The sequence below is a fragment of the Talpa occidentalis genome, unplaced genomic scaffold (assembly GCF_014898055.3).
Source record: "Talpa occidentalis isolate TD23 unplaced genomic scaffold, MPIMG_talOcc4v2.1 talOcc4.7, whole genome shotgun sequence".
Classification (NCBI taxonomy): Eukaryota; Metazoa; Chordata; class Mammalia; order Eulipotyphla; family Talpidae; genus Talpa; species Talpa occidentalis.
The window spans coordinates 133,942,842-133,959,913 of record NW_023605083.1 but is presented as its reverse complement, the minus strand read 5'-3'; the positions used below and the strand labels follow the sequence as shown (position 1 = coordinate 133,959,913).

At 64.6% G+C, this 17,072-nt stretch overlaps 1 protein-coding gene across 1 annotated transcript in view; it reads right to left on the bottom strand.

Annotated features, from left to right (window-relative positions):
- SEPTIN9 (septin 9) overlaps positions 1 to 13,897 on the bottom strand; it is a 115,915-nt gene extending 102,018 nt beyond the window's left edge. The window contains exons 1-2 of the mRNA XM_054689470.1: positions 13,876 to 13,897; positions 1,446 to 1,502 (exon numbers count right to left, since the gene is read on the bottom strand). Of these exons, the coding sequence (XP_054545445.1) occupies positions 1,446 to 1,502; positions 13,876 to 13,894 (76 nt within the window). The 5' untranslated portion in view covers positions 13,895 to 13,897. The remainder of the gene's footprint in view (positions 1 to 1,445; positions 1,503 to 13,875) is intronic.
- Positions 13,898 to 17,072: the final 3,175 nt, after the last annotated feature.

The following is a 17,072-nucleotide window of genomic DNA, read 5'->3' as shown; positions in this document are numbered from 1 at the left end:
CAGGGACCAGCCCCTGGAGACTCGCCCCATGCCGGGCCCTCCCCAGCCCGCCAGACCAAGGCCAGCCTCTAACAGGGCCGTGAGAGAGCGGGACGGGTCCCGGGGGAAAGCACAGCGGCGGCCCGGCCGGCCCGTGGTGAGCAGCCCAAGCGGCTGCGGCAGGTGAGGCTCCCGCTTGGCCACATGTGAGTCACTCGGCCCCCAGGCTTCCAGCCACGTCACCCTCCCGTCCCACACCCTGCGCCCCCGGGGCCTCGTACACACGCTCGTGGACACAGCCTGCACCTCACGCCTCCTCCCGTCACCCCCATTCCCTGCCAGGAGCTGCCCTTGGCCTCCCCAAAGGCGGGGTCCCCTCTGGAGGGCGGTCAGCCCTGGCCCTGGAAGCAGGCGCAAGAACCCAGGCCCAGAATTCTGGGGTCCCACGGGCCAGCATGGTCTGGGGCTAATTTCATAGCCACTGGCCACAAGTGGACACTATGTGGAAGTGGAGTGAAAATAAACGATTCTGCACAAATGAACGAGTGAGCTGAGCTTGTCGGTGTGTCCTTCCGCGGTCACCAGGCCAGGCGGGACGTGTCCATCACAGAGCCCCGTGGGATGGGGCCCCAGCAAGCACCACCTGCCAGGCCAGCTGCCCGAGGGCACATTCCCCTGCTGTGTCGCCAGCAAGTGCCCTCCGCGGGTCCAGGCTGGGGTCCAGGCTGTGCGGGCAGGGGCTGGGCTGGTGAGCCGAGACCCACCCCGGGAGCTCAGGTGGGAGCAGCCAGCGGCCGGTGACCCCCACCTGCTCCCTGAGGCCGGTTCAGGCGGCCACGTCCATCCTCCACTAGGAACGGCACCTCCCACACGTCATGGGGCAGGCCCATGGGACAGGCCACCTCCACAGGGCGCCTCCCCACAGCACCCCAGCCAGGGCCAGGACGGCCTCCATGCCCCACGCTCTCCTAAGTCCCGTGCCCACGCGCCTTTTCTGGTGCCCAAGGGTCCTCCTGGAGACAGGCAGCTTCCCCCAGGCAAGGATGCCCGCTGGCAGAGCTGTGGTTATCGGGCAAAAGCTGCCTGCATCAGGGTCTCCCTGGTGGCACAGGGGTTAAGTCTCAGCTATCAAGCTATCCCAGTCACTGCGGCCTGAGTCCATCCCGGGCCAGGAGCTACCCATACGGCTCAGCCGACCTCTCCTGCCTCCCCGCTGCTCCCTCAGCAGTGTATTCCAGTCAGTCTGCCCGTTCTGCTCCCCACTCTGCCTCTGGTGAATCCTCTCACCCCCCCACCCCAGCTCTTGTATGCATAAATAAATAAAATAAATCTAAAAAAAGAAGCTGCCTACATCGAACCCTCAAAGGCCGCATCTCCCTGGGCAACAGGCTAGTGACCCCTCGCCACAAGTGGGAGGTGGGACCTAGGGCCACGACCAGAAGAAAAGGGGCAAAACAGCCACTTACCTGGGCCCGATGGGTCACCAAGCCGCCGGAGATGGCCGCTGGAGCTCCGCGTGACTCCTACGGACAGGGGCAAAGGGCAAAGGTCATGTGAGGCTGCTGGGGGATGGTTCACCCTGCAGTGAGCCCAGGCCCTTGTGGGAACGGAGGACCCAGACCCTCAGGGACACCAGGCCCACGGCCACCTCCAAAGACAGCCACACATTCCGGATGCCACCCACTGACTGTCCTCTGGGTCCAAGCACAGTTCCCACCAGCCCTCTGCCCCCTCCGCAGACAGGGGCGGAGACTCAGCGTGGTGGAGTAACCTGCCTGAGCTCACACAGCACCTAGTTGTTGACCAGGACGAACCTGAGCTCCCCAAACTCCAGACCTGGCCTTGGCTCAGGTGGCCATCGCCCCGGCCTGTGCAGGGAGCTGCTGCGCGGGGCAGGCCTGCGTCCAGCTGTCCTGTGGCCGGGGCCTCCGACACCAGGGTCTGTGACACGGGGCGGCCCTAACCAGTCCCTTTCACTCCAGGGCAGGCGGAGCCGGGCTGGTTGGGGCAGTGGGGGGCTGTACTCTCCCCACGCCCCAGAGGGAACAAGAGCAGAGCCTGGATTAACGCGGCCACGTGCGGCACACACCCCTCGGCCCCGGCTCAGGGCAGCCAAGTCCCAGCTCGGATTTGCCGAGGCACTAGCCCAGCAAGCCCAGGAGTGCCAGGAGGCCGCGGGAGCGCCGGGTGGCCAGGCCATCCCTGGGAGAGCTGCAGGGACCCGCGTCAGACAGAGGGCCTAGTCCCCCCAGGAGGGCCGGACCCAGACCCCAGCCGGGCCCTCCCCACACACAGCAGGATGAGCCGGGGAAGGGCCTGCTGCTCTGGAGGGACAGCGCCGACCCCACACCCCTGCAGCCAGCTCCGGGGCCTCGGAGAGGTCCAGCTCCCACCTGCAGTCCTGCCGAGGAGCTCCTGTGACATTCATTCATTCATTCGTTCGTTCGTTCGTTCGTTCACTCGTTCATTCCACAAACACAGACTGTGGCCAAACAGAGTAAAGGTGCCAGGGTCAGAGCCCCAGCCTGGGCACCTGCTCCCCAGGAAAGGTGCACCCCCTGCCCCGCAGGATGCTGATTCAGCAAATGAAAAGCATGGGTGAGGTTCACCTCAGGGCCTGGTAGGGGTGGGAGGAGGTGCACTAAGCTGGGGAGGCCGGTGCACTAAGCTGGGCCCCTTTCCAGGCTGGAGAGAACCCCAAGACCTGCCCCACTTTGGTGACCCCCCCCCGACCACATCAAGACACAGCAAGAGATGGGACACGCAGCTCCCAGGCCGGGACAAGCAACGGGCAGTGCTGGGGCTGACCCTCGAGGGAGGCCCGGGGGCGGGGAGCAGCCACACTTGTGTCCACCCTCCCACCCACTCAGCCCCACGCCACACGGGCCCCCTCAGTGGTGGGGCACGTGCTTCCCCTGCGGAGCCCCCACCCACCCCCACCTCGCAGGGACCATGAAGGGTGATTCACATGGGTCACAGGCCACCCTGATATTTGACTGGGTGTGTCTCCAGGCCGTTTGTGAATGAGATTAGCATTTAAATCAGTGGACTCAGAATCAGATGGGGCCCGGCTAACAGGCTGACCCTGTCCTCTGGAGCCCCGGGACGGCGCCATCCGATGCCACCCTGAGAGGAAAAGTCGCCTCTTCCTCATGAGGAATGCCAGACACAGAGCCCGCCCCGGGCCTCGGGTCCTGGGACCGTGGGGAGCCGACCCTGCTCCCAGACGGACAGCCCCAGCATGGTCTGGGGGCTGCCGGGGCTGGGAGGAGAGCGGGGCACGCACAGGCCCTGCTCACCGTGCTCCATGAGGCCTGACCACCCCCATTCCCAGGGACACGCCCGCACCCCCCACAGCGAGCTCCTGGTCCTGCTGTGAGCAACAGCTGTGCCCGCACATCCGATGAGTCCCCAGGATGGAAGCAGTGGGGTGAGGCGTGGCCAGGCCCGCAGAGGAGGAGCCGGCCAACATTCCCGCGGACTGAGTCACTTCCGGCCCAGACTCCCCGGGCCAGCTGGACCCCCGCCCCGGCCCCCCGCCCGCCTCCCGGCAGAGGTAGAAATGAAGAGCCTCCACTCAGGTCAAACAACCGGCACCGGGTTCCCAAGAGGCGTCCGGGCCCCCGGCCCCAGGAGCTGGGATGGAAGCAGCGCTGACCGCGGAGTCTGGGGCCAAGTTTTTGTTTCATCGACAGTTTATTTCTCCGACTCCCCAAAACGGGAGGCCGGTGCCAGCAGCCCCAGCAGAGGAGATGCAGCTGCTCAGACCCTAAAGAGGGAGGGGCGAGTGAGGCCCTCCGGACACCCCCTATCCGGGGGACCCCAGGAGACTGACAGTGGCTGAATTCAGCCCTCGGGCCTCTCGGGCCATGTCCGAGCCCCGAGCGGAGGCCGGCAGAGCCTCAGGACACTGACCGGCTCGGCGGCTCCAGCGGACAGGAGTTATTTTTATGTAACTTTAAAATAAAACATATTCGGAGAGAGAGGAAGCCACGTGCCATGCAGCTGTCTGGGCTCATCCCGGACCGAACCCCACGTGTCCTCAGAGGCAAGGGAGGCGGAGGACGAGGGTTCGAATCCAGACCTCACCAGGCAGGAGCCCTGGGGCGGGGATCCGGGAAACGCCCCCCGTTCCTGGCTCACTTCCCGGCTGGTCGCGACGGGGTAGGTGAGAGCGAGGGGCCAGCAGGCCGCCAGACGCGGGGCTACCAGCGACCCCGCCATTATGCTAATTATCACAGTAACTGTAATATTGTCATGCCCAGCCTGGGCCTGGGGAGCTCTACTTTGCAATTAACAAAGCTTTGGCTGCCCGGCCTGATGCATCCTAGCAGGACGTGAGCGGCCTCCGGGGCCCGGGCGGGCCCTCAGGTGCCAGCCTCCCCGGGTGTCCCGGGTGCCTGTAATTTGGGAGCCTGGTCAGCAGCGCCGAGGACACAGCCGGTGTGGAGGCCTTTTGTTTTTTTCCTCTCAAACAAGTTTTTGAGGAACTGGGTCCCGGCGAGGTGGAGATGGTAAACAGGCTCTGTGCGGCTGTGGGCCAGACACGGCAGCGCCAGGCCCCACCGTCCCTACCCACACCCCGGCCAGCGCCTGCCCCAACTCCTCTGGGGTCCTGGAGGCCCGGGCAGCTTAACCCCGGGAGGGGCAGGGCAGGGGCTGGTGTGCCCAGGGAGAGGCCCGCAGCCGGCCTCCCGCTCCGTGTCCAGTGAGGCCCCTGCTCCAGGCAAGAGGGGCGTGGGCGAGGCGCTGCCTCAGCCTGCACGGTGCTGGGGGGCTCCCCAGGGAGAGGAAGCAACACCTCTGCTGCTCCGCTGCCCCCAGGGGACCCCTCTTCCAAGGCCCATCTGAGAGTTTCTCCCAGAAGCTGTGAAGGGCTGACCCGAGGCCAGGGTGTCAGGTGAGAGTGAAGACTTAGATGCCCAGCGGACGGACAGGGGACCCAAGGTGCCGAGTGACCCTCTCCCTGGCCTTCCACCCTCTGCCCTTGTGGCTAAAGAGGTGGGAGGCAGGGGGACTCACCCCTGGAGATGCCCCAGCACCCCCAGGGCAGGGCAGCCTCTCCCCACCCTCACAGCCCACACCCTGAGCTATGGTTTATGACGAGTCTTGACCAACAGCCCCAAAGAGGAGCAGCCCTGCTCTTAGGAACAGGCGCCTGCAAGGAACTAAATAAATACCGTTTCCCTTCAGCCAAGCCTTGGACTTGAAACCAGGGGTTCTGGGACCTCTCTGACTCCTCTGTCAAGTGGAAGGGGGTGCTCCCAGGCCTTAGCCCTCCCTGCTACACAGCACGAACCCAAAGGGAGGGTTTGGGTGTAGGGGTGAGAGCTGTGTGTGCAGTGAGTGAGCCCACGCCAGGCCCAGCTCCCGCTGCATCCTTGGGCCAGCCTCTGGCCTCTGGGCCTCCAGGCTCTCTGGACCTCCAGTCTCTCTGGGCCTCTCTGGGCCTCTGGCCTCTCTGGACCTCCGGTTTCTCTGGGCCTCTGGCCTCTCTAAACACACTTACTGAGCACCTCCACTGGACAGTGGCCTGGCCACTGTCTGGGCAGTGATCTCAGGGAGGGGGAGGCACTCCCGACGCCTGCAGGGCGGCTCTGCCAGCGCAGAAGGCAAGGCCATCACGAGGCAGCAGTGCTGACCGAGGCCCGAGGAGTCCTGCCCGCAAAGCTTCAGTGGTTGGGCGTCTGGACTCGGGGTGCCCCCACGTGAAGCACACTGCTTTATAAATATCAGGCACCAGGTTAAGCCTGCGATTCAGATAAACGATGAATGCTTGTTAAGTGTGGGTCTACCCCTCCGGCCCTCGCCTGCCTGGCCCCACTTGGGCTGGGAGCAACCCCTGGGAGGTCTGGGGTAGATGGGAAGGTGGGAACAGAACAGGGAGATCACCCCCTCTCTACCTGGGAAGTTTCTCTGTGCTGGTTTGGTCTCCTCTGTGGCCAGAGTTCCTGCTGGACAGGCCCCTGTTGTCCTGGCTCGCGGCAGATGGCCTGGTCTCTGTGACAGGACCTCCCCCCGCCCCGCCCCTCTGATCTGGGTGGCAGAGGCTTCCTGCTGGAGTCTCAGGGTCTGCAGGGCCCGCCCCCTGCCTGTGCCCTCTCAGGCCACACAAGAAAGGGCCTTAGCAACACGTCCACGTGACCACACATTTTTGCAAATTTGCAAAATACAAATAAATATAAATAAAGCTCCAATCAGTTCAGATCACTGTCCAATTCCACTCTGAGATCCTGCCCACCCTGTTTTCTCCAGATAAGGTGCCCCAGGGGGACTGCAGGCCTCTGGTGCTCCTGAGTGTGGGAGCTATTGCAATTGAGTTGGTTCTAGTTACACCGTTCACAGCTGTCTCCCCGCATGGTCGGGGGGCGGGCAGCCGCCCTCGTGGGCATGAGGGCCAGGGTCCTCCACCTCCGGCCCACCGTGCCCACGGTGCCCGCAGTGCAGGACGGGAAGGGAAAGACCACAGACCCGCAGGCCCTGGGGCCAGAAACACATGGGCCATGGCGGACAAGTGAGATTTTCAGTGTGCAGCCAGAAGCTAAAGCTAACAGGAAATTATTTTCAATCTTGGAGAAGTATTCTGATCACCAGATAGAAGGTTGTGAGCAGAGAATTTCAATCTACTCAAAACAGAAAGTGTCTCTGGCCGGAAAGAGAAATGTGGTGACACGCCTCAGCCTTTTCTGTTCCCTTCTCGATGGGAATCCCGTACAGGAGAAGGCAGCGGAGTCCGGGCACTTAGCAGGAGGCAGACGCGGGCGGAGTGACACATTTTTGTGCGTCCCAACTACCAAAGTCAAAAATAAAAATTGGATCCATCCGGAAGATGAATTAACTTTCTGTTCTCTCAAAGAAACTTACAAAGTCTTGGTTTGGAAAAGTCATCAGGTTGTGCAGCCAAAAAGGGGCTGGAAAAAATGACTGTGGAGATAGGACAGCTAGTTGGCTGATTCAAAAAACATTGTTATTTTTCTGGATTTTTAGATGCTTATGATATCTGCCTGCTATTTCAAATTTATAATTTGTGGTTTGTTTTTTTTCTCATTCTCAACAAATAAGTGTGCTCAGGCGTTTAAGGGGACGGGTAACCCCCCATGGCCTGCGTCTGCCCCCAACGGCCTCCCCCGCGTTTCGCTGTCCACACAGGTCCTTCTGTCTACGTCCTAACGTAGTTTCTTGGCTGGTCAGACCCTGGAGCGCAGGCCGCGAACAAGTCACCCTCCGGAGACAGATGAGTGGGGGGCCTAGCGGGGAGTCAGAATTGCAGGCAACCACCATCATAGTCAGTGGAGGAGGCCCGGGGGGGTGCCCAGAACATAGGAGGTGCCTGAGCCAGCCTCTGAGCCCTTCTGCTTAACAGGCACCAGATCAGCACAGAGGCGGCCTTGTTTCCACAGCCATGCCCTAGGATACCCTGGGGCCGGGGGGCCGGGCAGGATGGGTAGAGATGCCTGAGGGTCCTGCTAGGGTGGCACCCTATAGGCCATGGCTGCAGTGACACCTGACCTACAGAGCTGAAGACGAATCCCCAGGAGAAATGGCTGCAGAAGTAGCCAGGCAGCAGAATGACTGGTCAGCAGGACAGGCGGTCAGTCAGTGGGGCGAGTGGCCTGGCTTCAAGACGGGGCATCAGGTGGGCCCAAGGAAGCAAAGAGACACTGGGGGTCAGATGCATCCTTCAAGGGCCAGAGGAGAAGGGGAGCGAAGACCGGGGGGCTGGAACCCCTGGTGTGGCCCCCAGTGGGCCAGAAATTGAGCCCCTGGCCGGGGGAGAGCCTGGGACAGCTCAGGGGCCCTCGACGGCTCAGCAGCAGGACGACCGACACTTTCTGCTCATTAAACCTCTCTGTGAAATGCTGTGGTTTGGGGCAATCCCAGGACAGCCAGAAGAGGGGGGTCACCATGGGCAATCTCTTACGCTAATTTCCCAGAGAGGTTCCAGCGTCCAGCCCGCGTCCCAAGGGTACCAGCGAGCTGTCTGTTAGCTGGTGGGCCTGACGCGGGTCCTGGGCCTACTCGGTCAGGGCAGAGGCCCAGGACACAGCCGTACGGGACAGCCCGGGGAGCCAGGCAGCCGTCCCCTCGGTGGCGGCCTGGTAAGGACCCCTCGGTGCAGCCTGACCTCGACTGAAAGCAAAATTTAAAAGGCTGTTGAGGGCAGGTGAGAAGCTGGGCCCTGAAGCCCGCGCAGGGCTGTGAACCAGAGAGAAGATTTCTACAGCGACGACACGCCTTTGCCGATGAAATGAAAGGGGCTCCTGTGCGTGTGCAAACAGGCACGAAGGAAAACCAAGAGGAGACGCCGTCGCCCATGTTCTGGGGACTTTTCCTTTTAATTTCCTGCTCCTGGCAGTACGCCACGAAGCATCTTCTCCATGTCTTAGGAAGGTGCCCATTAGAAGACTTTCCTTTGGGGCGGGGGGCGGGGGAGCCTGGCAGCAGCCCAGGCCCCAGGACGGTGCCGGAGACTGACTCACCCACAGCCAGGGCTTGACGCAGCTCCGGCCCCGCTGGCGCGGCGCTGCCAGAAGCCACCCCGGCAGCCGCCCGCTGCCCTGCAGCAGGTACAAGGTGGCTCCAGCTCAGGGGCTCCTGCAGCGGCCACACTGGCTCCCCTCCAAGCGACACCCCAACACACACAGCTTTGACCCCGTGGCCACGGGGCCCACGCCAGGTCTTCAGTGATTTCCTCGATCAGCCCCCCCAATCCCTCCACCCCACAGGCCGGAAGACGGCGGGGCTGGGTTTAACCCACTTCCAGCAGCTTGGGTTACAGCAGCTTCTTTCTCCCGCCAGCGTGGTATCCCGGGTGGAAACGGGAGGCGCCGGAAGCGGGAAGCCTGTGAGAGCCCAGGACGCGGATCAGATGGACGGGCAGCGCCAGCCCCAGGCGCCCGCCCGCCCGCCCTGCCAGGTTCCTGCCCTGCCCGGTTCCCGCGCGCCACCTGGGCAGGCAGCCCCGCCCCAACTCGCCTGCCGGGCTGGGCAAGACGCGGCTCTCCAGGGCTTCACAGCAGTCCTGGCAGCGCCCCCCCACATGCAGCCAAGGGCCCAGTGAGCCCCGCCACGGCCCAGGCATCGCCCATTCCCTTGAATGAAGTCACTGGGGAGGAACAAGACCCCCTGAGGAGCCAGAAAGAGGCCAGTGGATCCCCCAACCATTTTGGGGAAGGGGGCCGGCTACTCTGTCCCGGCCTCTGAAGCCCCAGGCCAGGGGGCAGGGAGGCTACACCCAGGGGGTCAGCCAGCAAGTCCAAGGGCCCTTGGGAGATGGACCGCCCCCCTCAGGCCAGAGTGGCCATGCAGGGTCCCCCTCACACAGGCACACCTGGGAAGGACAGCAGGAGGCACTGGCAGGGTGACCAGCGACGCGTGTCCCTGCCAGAGGCAGGCAGCCTGGCCAGGGCCGCCCTGTGACCCAGAGTCGGGTCAGTCCTCTCCCTGCCACTGCCCCTTCCCGGTCCCCAGGCTGCAGTCACGCTTGGAGAACCAGGTCAGATTAGACCCGGACAAAGCTCAGTTGTTGCAGAACTTGCTAGAGGCCGCACAGCAGGACACAGGGAGCCGCCCTGCCCCCTCCCGACAGCAGTGGCTCAATGTTCCCCTTCATGGGCTGCAGAGGGACCTGGGCCCAGGGCAGGCAGAGAGATAAGGCCCGAGAAACTGGGCTGCAGGCAGAGCCACACAGGCCCGGAGGCCCCAGGCCGGGCCACCAGTACTGGGAAGGGCGACAGAGCTGACACTCGGGAGTACTGGGAAGGGCGACAGAGCTGACACTCGGGGCTGCGGCAGGTGCTTCTGGAAAGAAAAACTGAACGTACAGGGAGAGTGAACCTCGGGGAAGAGTGCCCCCAGCTCGGCAGGGCTGTGGCAGCAGAGAACCCAGACCAGGCCTCCCGGGACGGGGAGCTGACCTGACGGGCCCTGCCTGAGCACCCCCTCGGGACCAGCACCCGCCTGGTCAGACTCCCTCGTGCCGGTCCTTCCGAGGGGTGTGGGGGCTCCCCACCAAGGTCCCTCCAGGAGACCAAGCCCCTTCCCTCCGCTCAGGGACCTGTGTGGCTCCCGCAGGTCCCCAGGGGGTTTCACCAGCCCCCTCACCACCCCACCACCCCCACTGATCCCCCCATAAACCCCTGGTAGCCGCCCACAGCTGGGTGGTTCCAAGGTAACAGCTTTAACAAACAGCATAGAAGCCCCTCAGGCCAGGGCGCTCTCCAGCACCCCGCCCCCCACTGGTGTGTGCTGAGCCTCCTTATCAACGACATCTTAGGCAAACTCCAGCGCCCGCACACACGGCCCTGGACCAACAGTCCTGGGAATCAGCTGCCGCCCGCCCCAGGGCTTCCGGGATGGGCCTGAGAGGCGAGATGAGGGGGGGCTAGGGGTTGTCGTCCTGCTCCTCGGGTCTCTGGGTCCTCAGGTGAGACGGCCTCCGTGCCCACAGTGGGCCCCACTTCTACCGGGACCCAGATCCAGCCGTGCTCCAGGGCACCAAGAGCTGGGGGCAGTGGGGGTGCTTTGCAAGGAGGCTGAGCTGTCCAAACTCAGGTGCATTTCCAGGCTTATCCCCGCCCCTGTGGGCAGGTGGCTGTGGCCTGGCTTCAGCCGGAAAGGCCTGGGGCAGCTTACTCAGGGCCCAGCGCCTCCACCCTCCACATCTCTGCAACTGGTGCGGGCAGAGGCTGCCCCAGGGCTGCCAACTCCCCCACAACCGACTGGAGCGGAGTCGGGCAGAGCCACAGACCAAGCAAAGGAGGCAGCTCTTCCTCCCCAGCCCAGGAGCAAACAGGCTTGGACGAGAAGAGACAAGAGGCAGCGAGACGAGGGCTGGGGCAGCGAGAAGAGGAAGGAGCGGCCCATCCTCCCGCCCACCGGCCGCCGCCGGGCTGGCTCCCTGGGGGCGTGCTCTCAGAGGGCACCTGCTCTCCCCCACATAGTCGGTTCCTGGAGTGCAGGGGTCCAGGAACTTTCTCTCCCAATCTCCGCTAAGGCTGCATCTGGGCAGGGTGGTGGGGGGAGACAACACCCGGGCCTGTGAGAAGACCCTAAGAGGAGAGCTTTGGACCTTTGATAGGCCACGTACCCCTTTGGGGACCTTCTGAAAGTCACAGAGACTCTCAGGGTAACCCCCAAGTGCACACAGGAACAGGCCTGCCTCCCATTTCCTTGACTCTTGGGCCTCCAGATTCAGGGGCCCAGGGACACTGCAAGGCAGGCCCCACGTGCCCCAGCGCCACTGAGAAACCCCAAACTCAGACCACCAGAGAGCACAGAGTGGGGTTCAGACTGCAGGCCAGGCACCCTGGGCCTCCCAAGAGCAGAGGCAGGGGTGTCGGCTTCTCCCGGCCTCGTCCTTCCTGCCGTTGAGGATAATGGGACAGCGGCTACCGGAGGAGCAGGCGTTTCCAAGCCTCGGCTGATTGAGCTCTTTTAATCTGCACAACCAATTAGCATCATCCCTGTTTAACAAATGAGGCAAACGAAACCAGAGCTCAAAACCTCGGCTGTGCGGGAGGTGGCAGCTGAGAAATTAATCCCAGTGCCCCAGGTGCCCTCAGGTGAGGTGCATCCAGCAGGGATTGCTGCTGAGGGCGCTGCCCCCACACTCCCCTCCAGTCCCCCAGGCTCGACCTCGCACCTCCTGCAGCTGCCCCAGGCTGGGCCCCGAGGTTGGGCCTTTGCCGACTTTCCCACCTAGGAAGACCCCATGAAGACCCTTTGAATTCTCCACCTCGTCCAAACTTTCCCCCCAGTTACTCTCCCTCCCCCAGGGCCCCCTGCAGCCCGCCCATCTCCTCCTGGGCTTCCAGCCGGGCAGAGCTGGGGAGAGACCCAGGGTCCCACGAGTCCCACCTGCCCAGCGCGGCCAGCGCCCCCAGGTGCTGGCGGAACAGACACACGGGTGTTCTCAATGAATGCGCGCAGGCCCGGGGCATTCAGGAAAGTGTTTACAGTGGTCCCCAATCAGAGCCCTAGCACTGCTCAGCATCTCCGGGACTAGCATAATCACTCAAGCAACCACCCCTCTCCAGCCCACTGGAAAGCGAGTCTGCTGCGCCCTTGGGTTTGGAGGACAGGGGACCTCCTCGCTGCTCTCCCTCCTCCACCCCCACACGGGCGCTTCTGCAGTGCTTGGAACAGGGAGGGGGCACCAAGAATCTCAAGCACACTCAGAATGGGGCCACAGGACCGCAGCCCCCACAGGCCGGCCCCTACCTGGCTGACCCCACACAGCTTCACCGGCTGACCCAGCCCGCCTTGGAGCTCTGCCAGGAGGGAGTAAACTGGACCGGGGCCAGCCTCCCTCCACCCTCCATCCCCGCCCACTCAGATAAACATGGGAGCCCCAAGGGAGGCTGCCTTGCTGGGGGCTGGTGCACCCACCCCGGAGACCTACCCCTACCGACTGCAGAGGCTGCAGCCTCTTTTTTTTTGCAATTTACCGGGGGAGGGGAGACTATGGAGGAGAGGAAGGTGCGCAGAAGCCCCCTGGCATCTGGGGGTGGGAGTGTGTCTCAAAGCTCCCCAGGAAGAGACCAAGGACCTATGACCTTGGGAGGGCCCTGATGGCCGCGCGTGCAGACCCACCGGCGGGACCCCACGCGAGAGGCCAAGGGCGAGGACACAGGCCGCCCCCGGGGCCCTGGACGCAGCGCCCAGGAGGGCCGCACACAGTGATGCCACAACCATCTCAAGCATCCCGAGCATGCTGGGGAGGACGAGGCCGAGCGCCAACCCCCGGCTATGCCACCTGCAGACCCTCCCCCAGGACAGCCGCGCGGCCACACGCCCGGGACAGGCCGCTCGGCTCCCAGGGCCGGGCTGTCGGCCACAAGAGGGTGAAAGTTGAAATTCTAAGCCGCTGACCCAGAAGGCTGCTTCGGGGAGGCTGGAGTGTTCCCCCTCCGGACGGCCACTCTCTGCTCCCGCCCTGAGTGCGCGGGCAGCGCGGCCCACGGCAGGGCTGGCCCCAGCGGCCTCCCCAGCCCGGCCCGGCCCTGTGACTCGGCCTCCATCACACACAGGCGCCCACCCGCCCTGAGAACGCGATCCACAGAGTCGGGAGAAGCCCGGAGGGGCAGGACCCACATCCCCGGGGCGGCAGGGCAGGGCGGGGACGCAGCCGTTATAACTAAGGACTGGGCAGGACGGCGACCCCGCCGGACCCTCCGGAGGAGAACCCCAGGACGAAGAGGCAGGAGGGAGAGCCGGTTCCCCCTCGCCCACCCTCCCGGCGGCCTCGGAGCGCCAGGCTGTGAAATGGGACCCACTTGTCCGAGGGGGGATCGGCTGCTGAGGGCGCCCCGGCCTCCCCACCTGCGTGGGGCCCAGCGGCTGCCCAGCCGGAGACCCCGGTGGGAGCCGAGTCACCGCCCCCCTGGCAGCTCGGGCAGGTGGGGGGCTGACCGCGCCTAGCGGGGTGCTCCCACCTGGACCGCCAGCCGCGGCCGCACCCCAGGAAATCCTGCGCCCAGCCCCACACAAACGCAGACGCAGCCTGCACCCCAAACACGCCTGGACGCCAAACACGCCCGCGGCGGCACCTCGGGGGCCTGAGGCTCCGGGAGGGGGGCGAGGGGGCGCGCGGCCCGTCCAGCGGCCCCTCCAGGCGCGGGGGGAGCGCCTGACAGCGGGGGCCCCTCGGGCTCGGTCCCCGCAGCGGCCAGCGGGCCCCCGAGCCGGCCTCCCACCCCGGGGCGCCGGGCCCGCGGCGGCCGAGCAGAGACCGGGCAAGGGGGGCGCCAAGTCGGCCGGGGGTTCCGAGCGGCGAGGGCCCCGCGATCCCGATCGGGGTCGGGGCTGCGTCCCCGGGCCAGGCGCGAACGCCCCGCCGGCGCCGCCCGGGGCCCCGCGACCCCCGCCCCGCCCCGCCCGCCCGCGCGCGCCCACCTGAGCACGCCTTCCTCATGGTGCCGCCGGGAGTGCCGCGCCCCGCGCGCCAGGTCGCCGGCCCCGAGCCGGGGCGGGGGGCGGGGAGGGGGGCGGCCCCGAGGGCTCCCCGCCCCGGGCCCGCCCCCGGAGGTGCGCGGCCCCCGCCCGGCCCCGCCCCGCCCCGCCCCGCCCCGCGCCGCTGCACCTGGCGGAGCCCGGGCCGGCCCCCCGCGCCCCGCCCCGCGCGCCCCGCCCAACCCCCCCCGCGCCCCGGGCTCCGCGGCCGCTCGCGGGGGTCGGGGCGGCGGGACGCGCGGGCGCGCGGAGCCCCGTCTCGGTGCCCGGGCTCGGGCTACAGGTGGGTCCGGCCGGGGCCTCCGGGGCGGACCCTGGGAGCCCCGTGCGCCCCCCGCCCCCCAGAGCGCAAGCCCGCGGCACCGGGGAGCGCGGGGGGCCCGCGGCAGGGGCGCTGCAGCCGGCGGGGGCCCGTCCGGCGGGGGGAGGCGGGGGCGCTGGTTCGCCCCTCCAGAAAGCGGCCACAACGGCCCGTTGAACGTGGGGCGGGAGCGATGTCCTCGCTAGGGGTGCAGAGTGCAGTGGGGTGACGCCAGGAGACGGTTCTGAAGAATGAGGGGGGCTTGGCCGGGGAGCCCCCCGAGGCTGCCGTTCCGGCCGAGGAGGGCGTGTCTGCGCCTCAGAGCCGGGGTGCAGGGCGGGGCCGCCCCGAAAGTCTCCACCCCCACTTCCCGGGAGGTCGGCCAGGCCCGGGGGTCCGGAGGGGAATGGGGCGCCTCTCAGGGGAGCAGGCGCTGCCCGCCCGGCCTGGCCCTGCCGCCCTCCGAACCGCAGGCTGGGCAGCGCGGGGCAGGTCTCCAGGAGCCCCCCTCCCCTCCCCTCAGGGGCCTCCCCAGGGAGCGCTGTCGTCTCCTGCCCCCCGCGGGAATCTGTGTCCCTGAGGAGCAGGCACGAGCTGCCCCGCCGGCTTGTGGGGCCAGTGACCTTCCCCAGCCCCGGCTGGAGGGGATTGGGCCAGAGTGGACACGGGGCTCCCCTGGGCCAACCTCTACCTGCTGATCTGGGGACTGGAGGGGCAGGGGTGTCTTGGGGGTGTAGATGAATCGGGAGCAGCTTCATCAGGTTCTGGGGTGTCTGTACCCCCATGTAACCCCCCACGCTTGCACCAGCATGTGCAGATTTCTGGCTGGTCCAGCAAGAAGGCTCAGCTCTGCCCTAATTCCGGCCAGGAAGCAGGACACCCAGACACTGACCCCAGTTTCCCGCCTCCGACGTGAGCTCTGTTCATTCCCTCCGCCCAAGGCAGCGGGGCCTGGTGCCCAGCCCTGCGCAGGGCAGCCGGGGGCTGGGGACATGGAGGACCCTGGGGTCACTGTGCTTGGCCCGCCCCTCTTGGGCTCAGGCTTCTGCCCTGAGTCACAGGGCACGTGGACCTGGACCCCCAGAACACCTGCGCCACGTCCCGGACACGCCATTCCTGGAAGTTCGGAGATGAGAGAGGCGAGGAGGCGGGGCAGGCTCTGCAGGCGCCTCCTCCAGGCAGGCAAAGGCGAATTGTGCAAGCCCAGAATTTCTGATGGACTTTTTATGGACAGCTCTCTAAAATGTCTCACATGGGCACTGTGGGGTAAGGAAAACTGTCAGGCTTTTCTGCCCTCCCGCCATCAGGATAGATGATGGATCCTTGAGTCCTGAATGCATGCCTGAGGGCGGCACCTGGAGTAGGGGGTGGGCAGAGGTAGATGGGATTCACCTGGGCTGAGACTGGGCTTTTAAGGGCGGCGTCACGGGGACGCCAGCAGAAGCCGAAAGAGAAGCCGAGAAAGAAGTAGCAGAAGCCGAGGGAGAAGCAGAGAAGGCCGGAGAGCCCAGCTAGAGTGAAGACGTGCTGGGGGCTGGGAGGCCTGCCAGCCTCCCGGCCCCCCAGTGGCCCTGCCTGCTGTGTACCTGGTAACCCCAATAAAAGACCTGCAAAAAAACCACTGAGGACTCTGACTCCTCCTTTACCCGGTCTGCATGGGATCAGAAAACCACTGTGTCCGTTCCTGACCCTACAGGCACCCACCCCCACGACCGGAGCGCACCAGGCCTCGTCTGTCTGTGACATGAAGCCACTCAAAAACAATAGTGAATGCGTTTTTAAAAGAGACTTGTGGTTAAGTTTACCTCGAGTGGATTTTAAATGAACACGTAGGGCCTCCCCTAGTGGCGCAGCAGTTGAGCGCTGGGCCGCTGGTGAGCGTCCCACATGGTGCACAGACCTCTCCTGCCGCCCGCTGCTCCCCTCAGCAGTGGACTTGGTCACTCTGCCTGCTCTGCTCTCCGCTCTGACTCTGGTGAATTCTCTCTCCCTCCCAAGCTTCTGACTGTGCCTGGTCCTTGTATAAATAAATAAATCTTAAAAAAATAAATAAATAAAAATAAATCTTTAAAAAAATAAAAAATAAAAATAAATGAACACGTAGGCAGCCCCCAAGCTTTAGAAGGAAGTGGCTTCTTGGACTAAATGGGGTGATCACGGAGCCAAATATAAGAAGCTTTTGACCCCCTGGCCTTCAGAGGAAGGAAGCCCGCTGAGAAAGCTATTCAATTGCAAACTCAGTTTTCTTGTGAAAAGGGAACTAGGAACTCAGGGCAGAACTGGCACCTCACGCAAACCCCAGAGCTGAGCCCGTCCGAGGAGTCACCTCTGCGCTAGGACTTGATTCCAAGATCTGACCCTGGTCCTGGGGTCTGAGCCACACAGGAGGGAAGAGGCACAGGAGTCTTGGGGGGCTTTGCTTGTAGGATGAGAGTTCTCTGGGCCCAGAGTGGACTGGGAAGAGCCTGTTTTCCAAAAATGGCCACAAGGATGTCTGCCATGGTCCTCTGCCATGGTGGTCTTCCACATGACCTCGGCTTTCCCTCCCCCGTCCCCCTCTTTGGGTCTGGGGGAAAGGGGTGTTGTTTGACTGTAGTCAGTGCACTTGGAGGCTGAGCCACTCAGTAAGAGGCCTCTGCAGTGTGAGAAGCCAAGTGTTATCTGTCGCTGTGTAACAAACACAAATGACCACTAAGCTAGTGGCTTAAAACCACCTGCCTGTGCCACCTCACAGCTTCTGTGGCAGAAACTGGGCGTGCACAGAGGCTCTGCCTCCGAGTATCTCCCACTGTGACGAGGGGGTGCTGGCCAAGGCTGAGTCTCATCTGCAGGCCCGAGT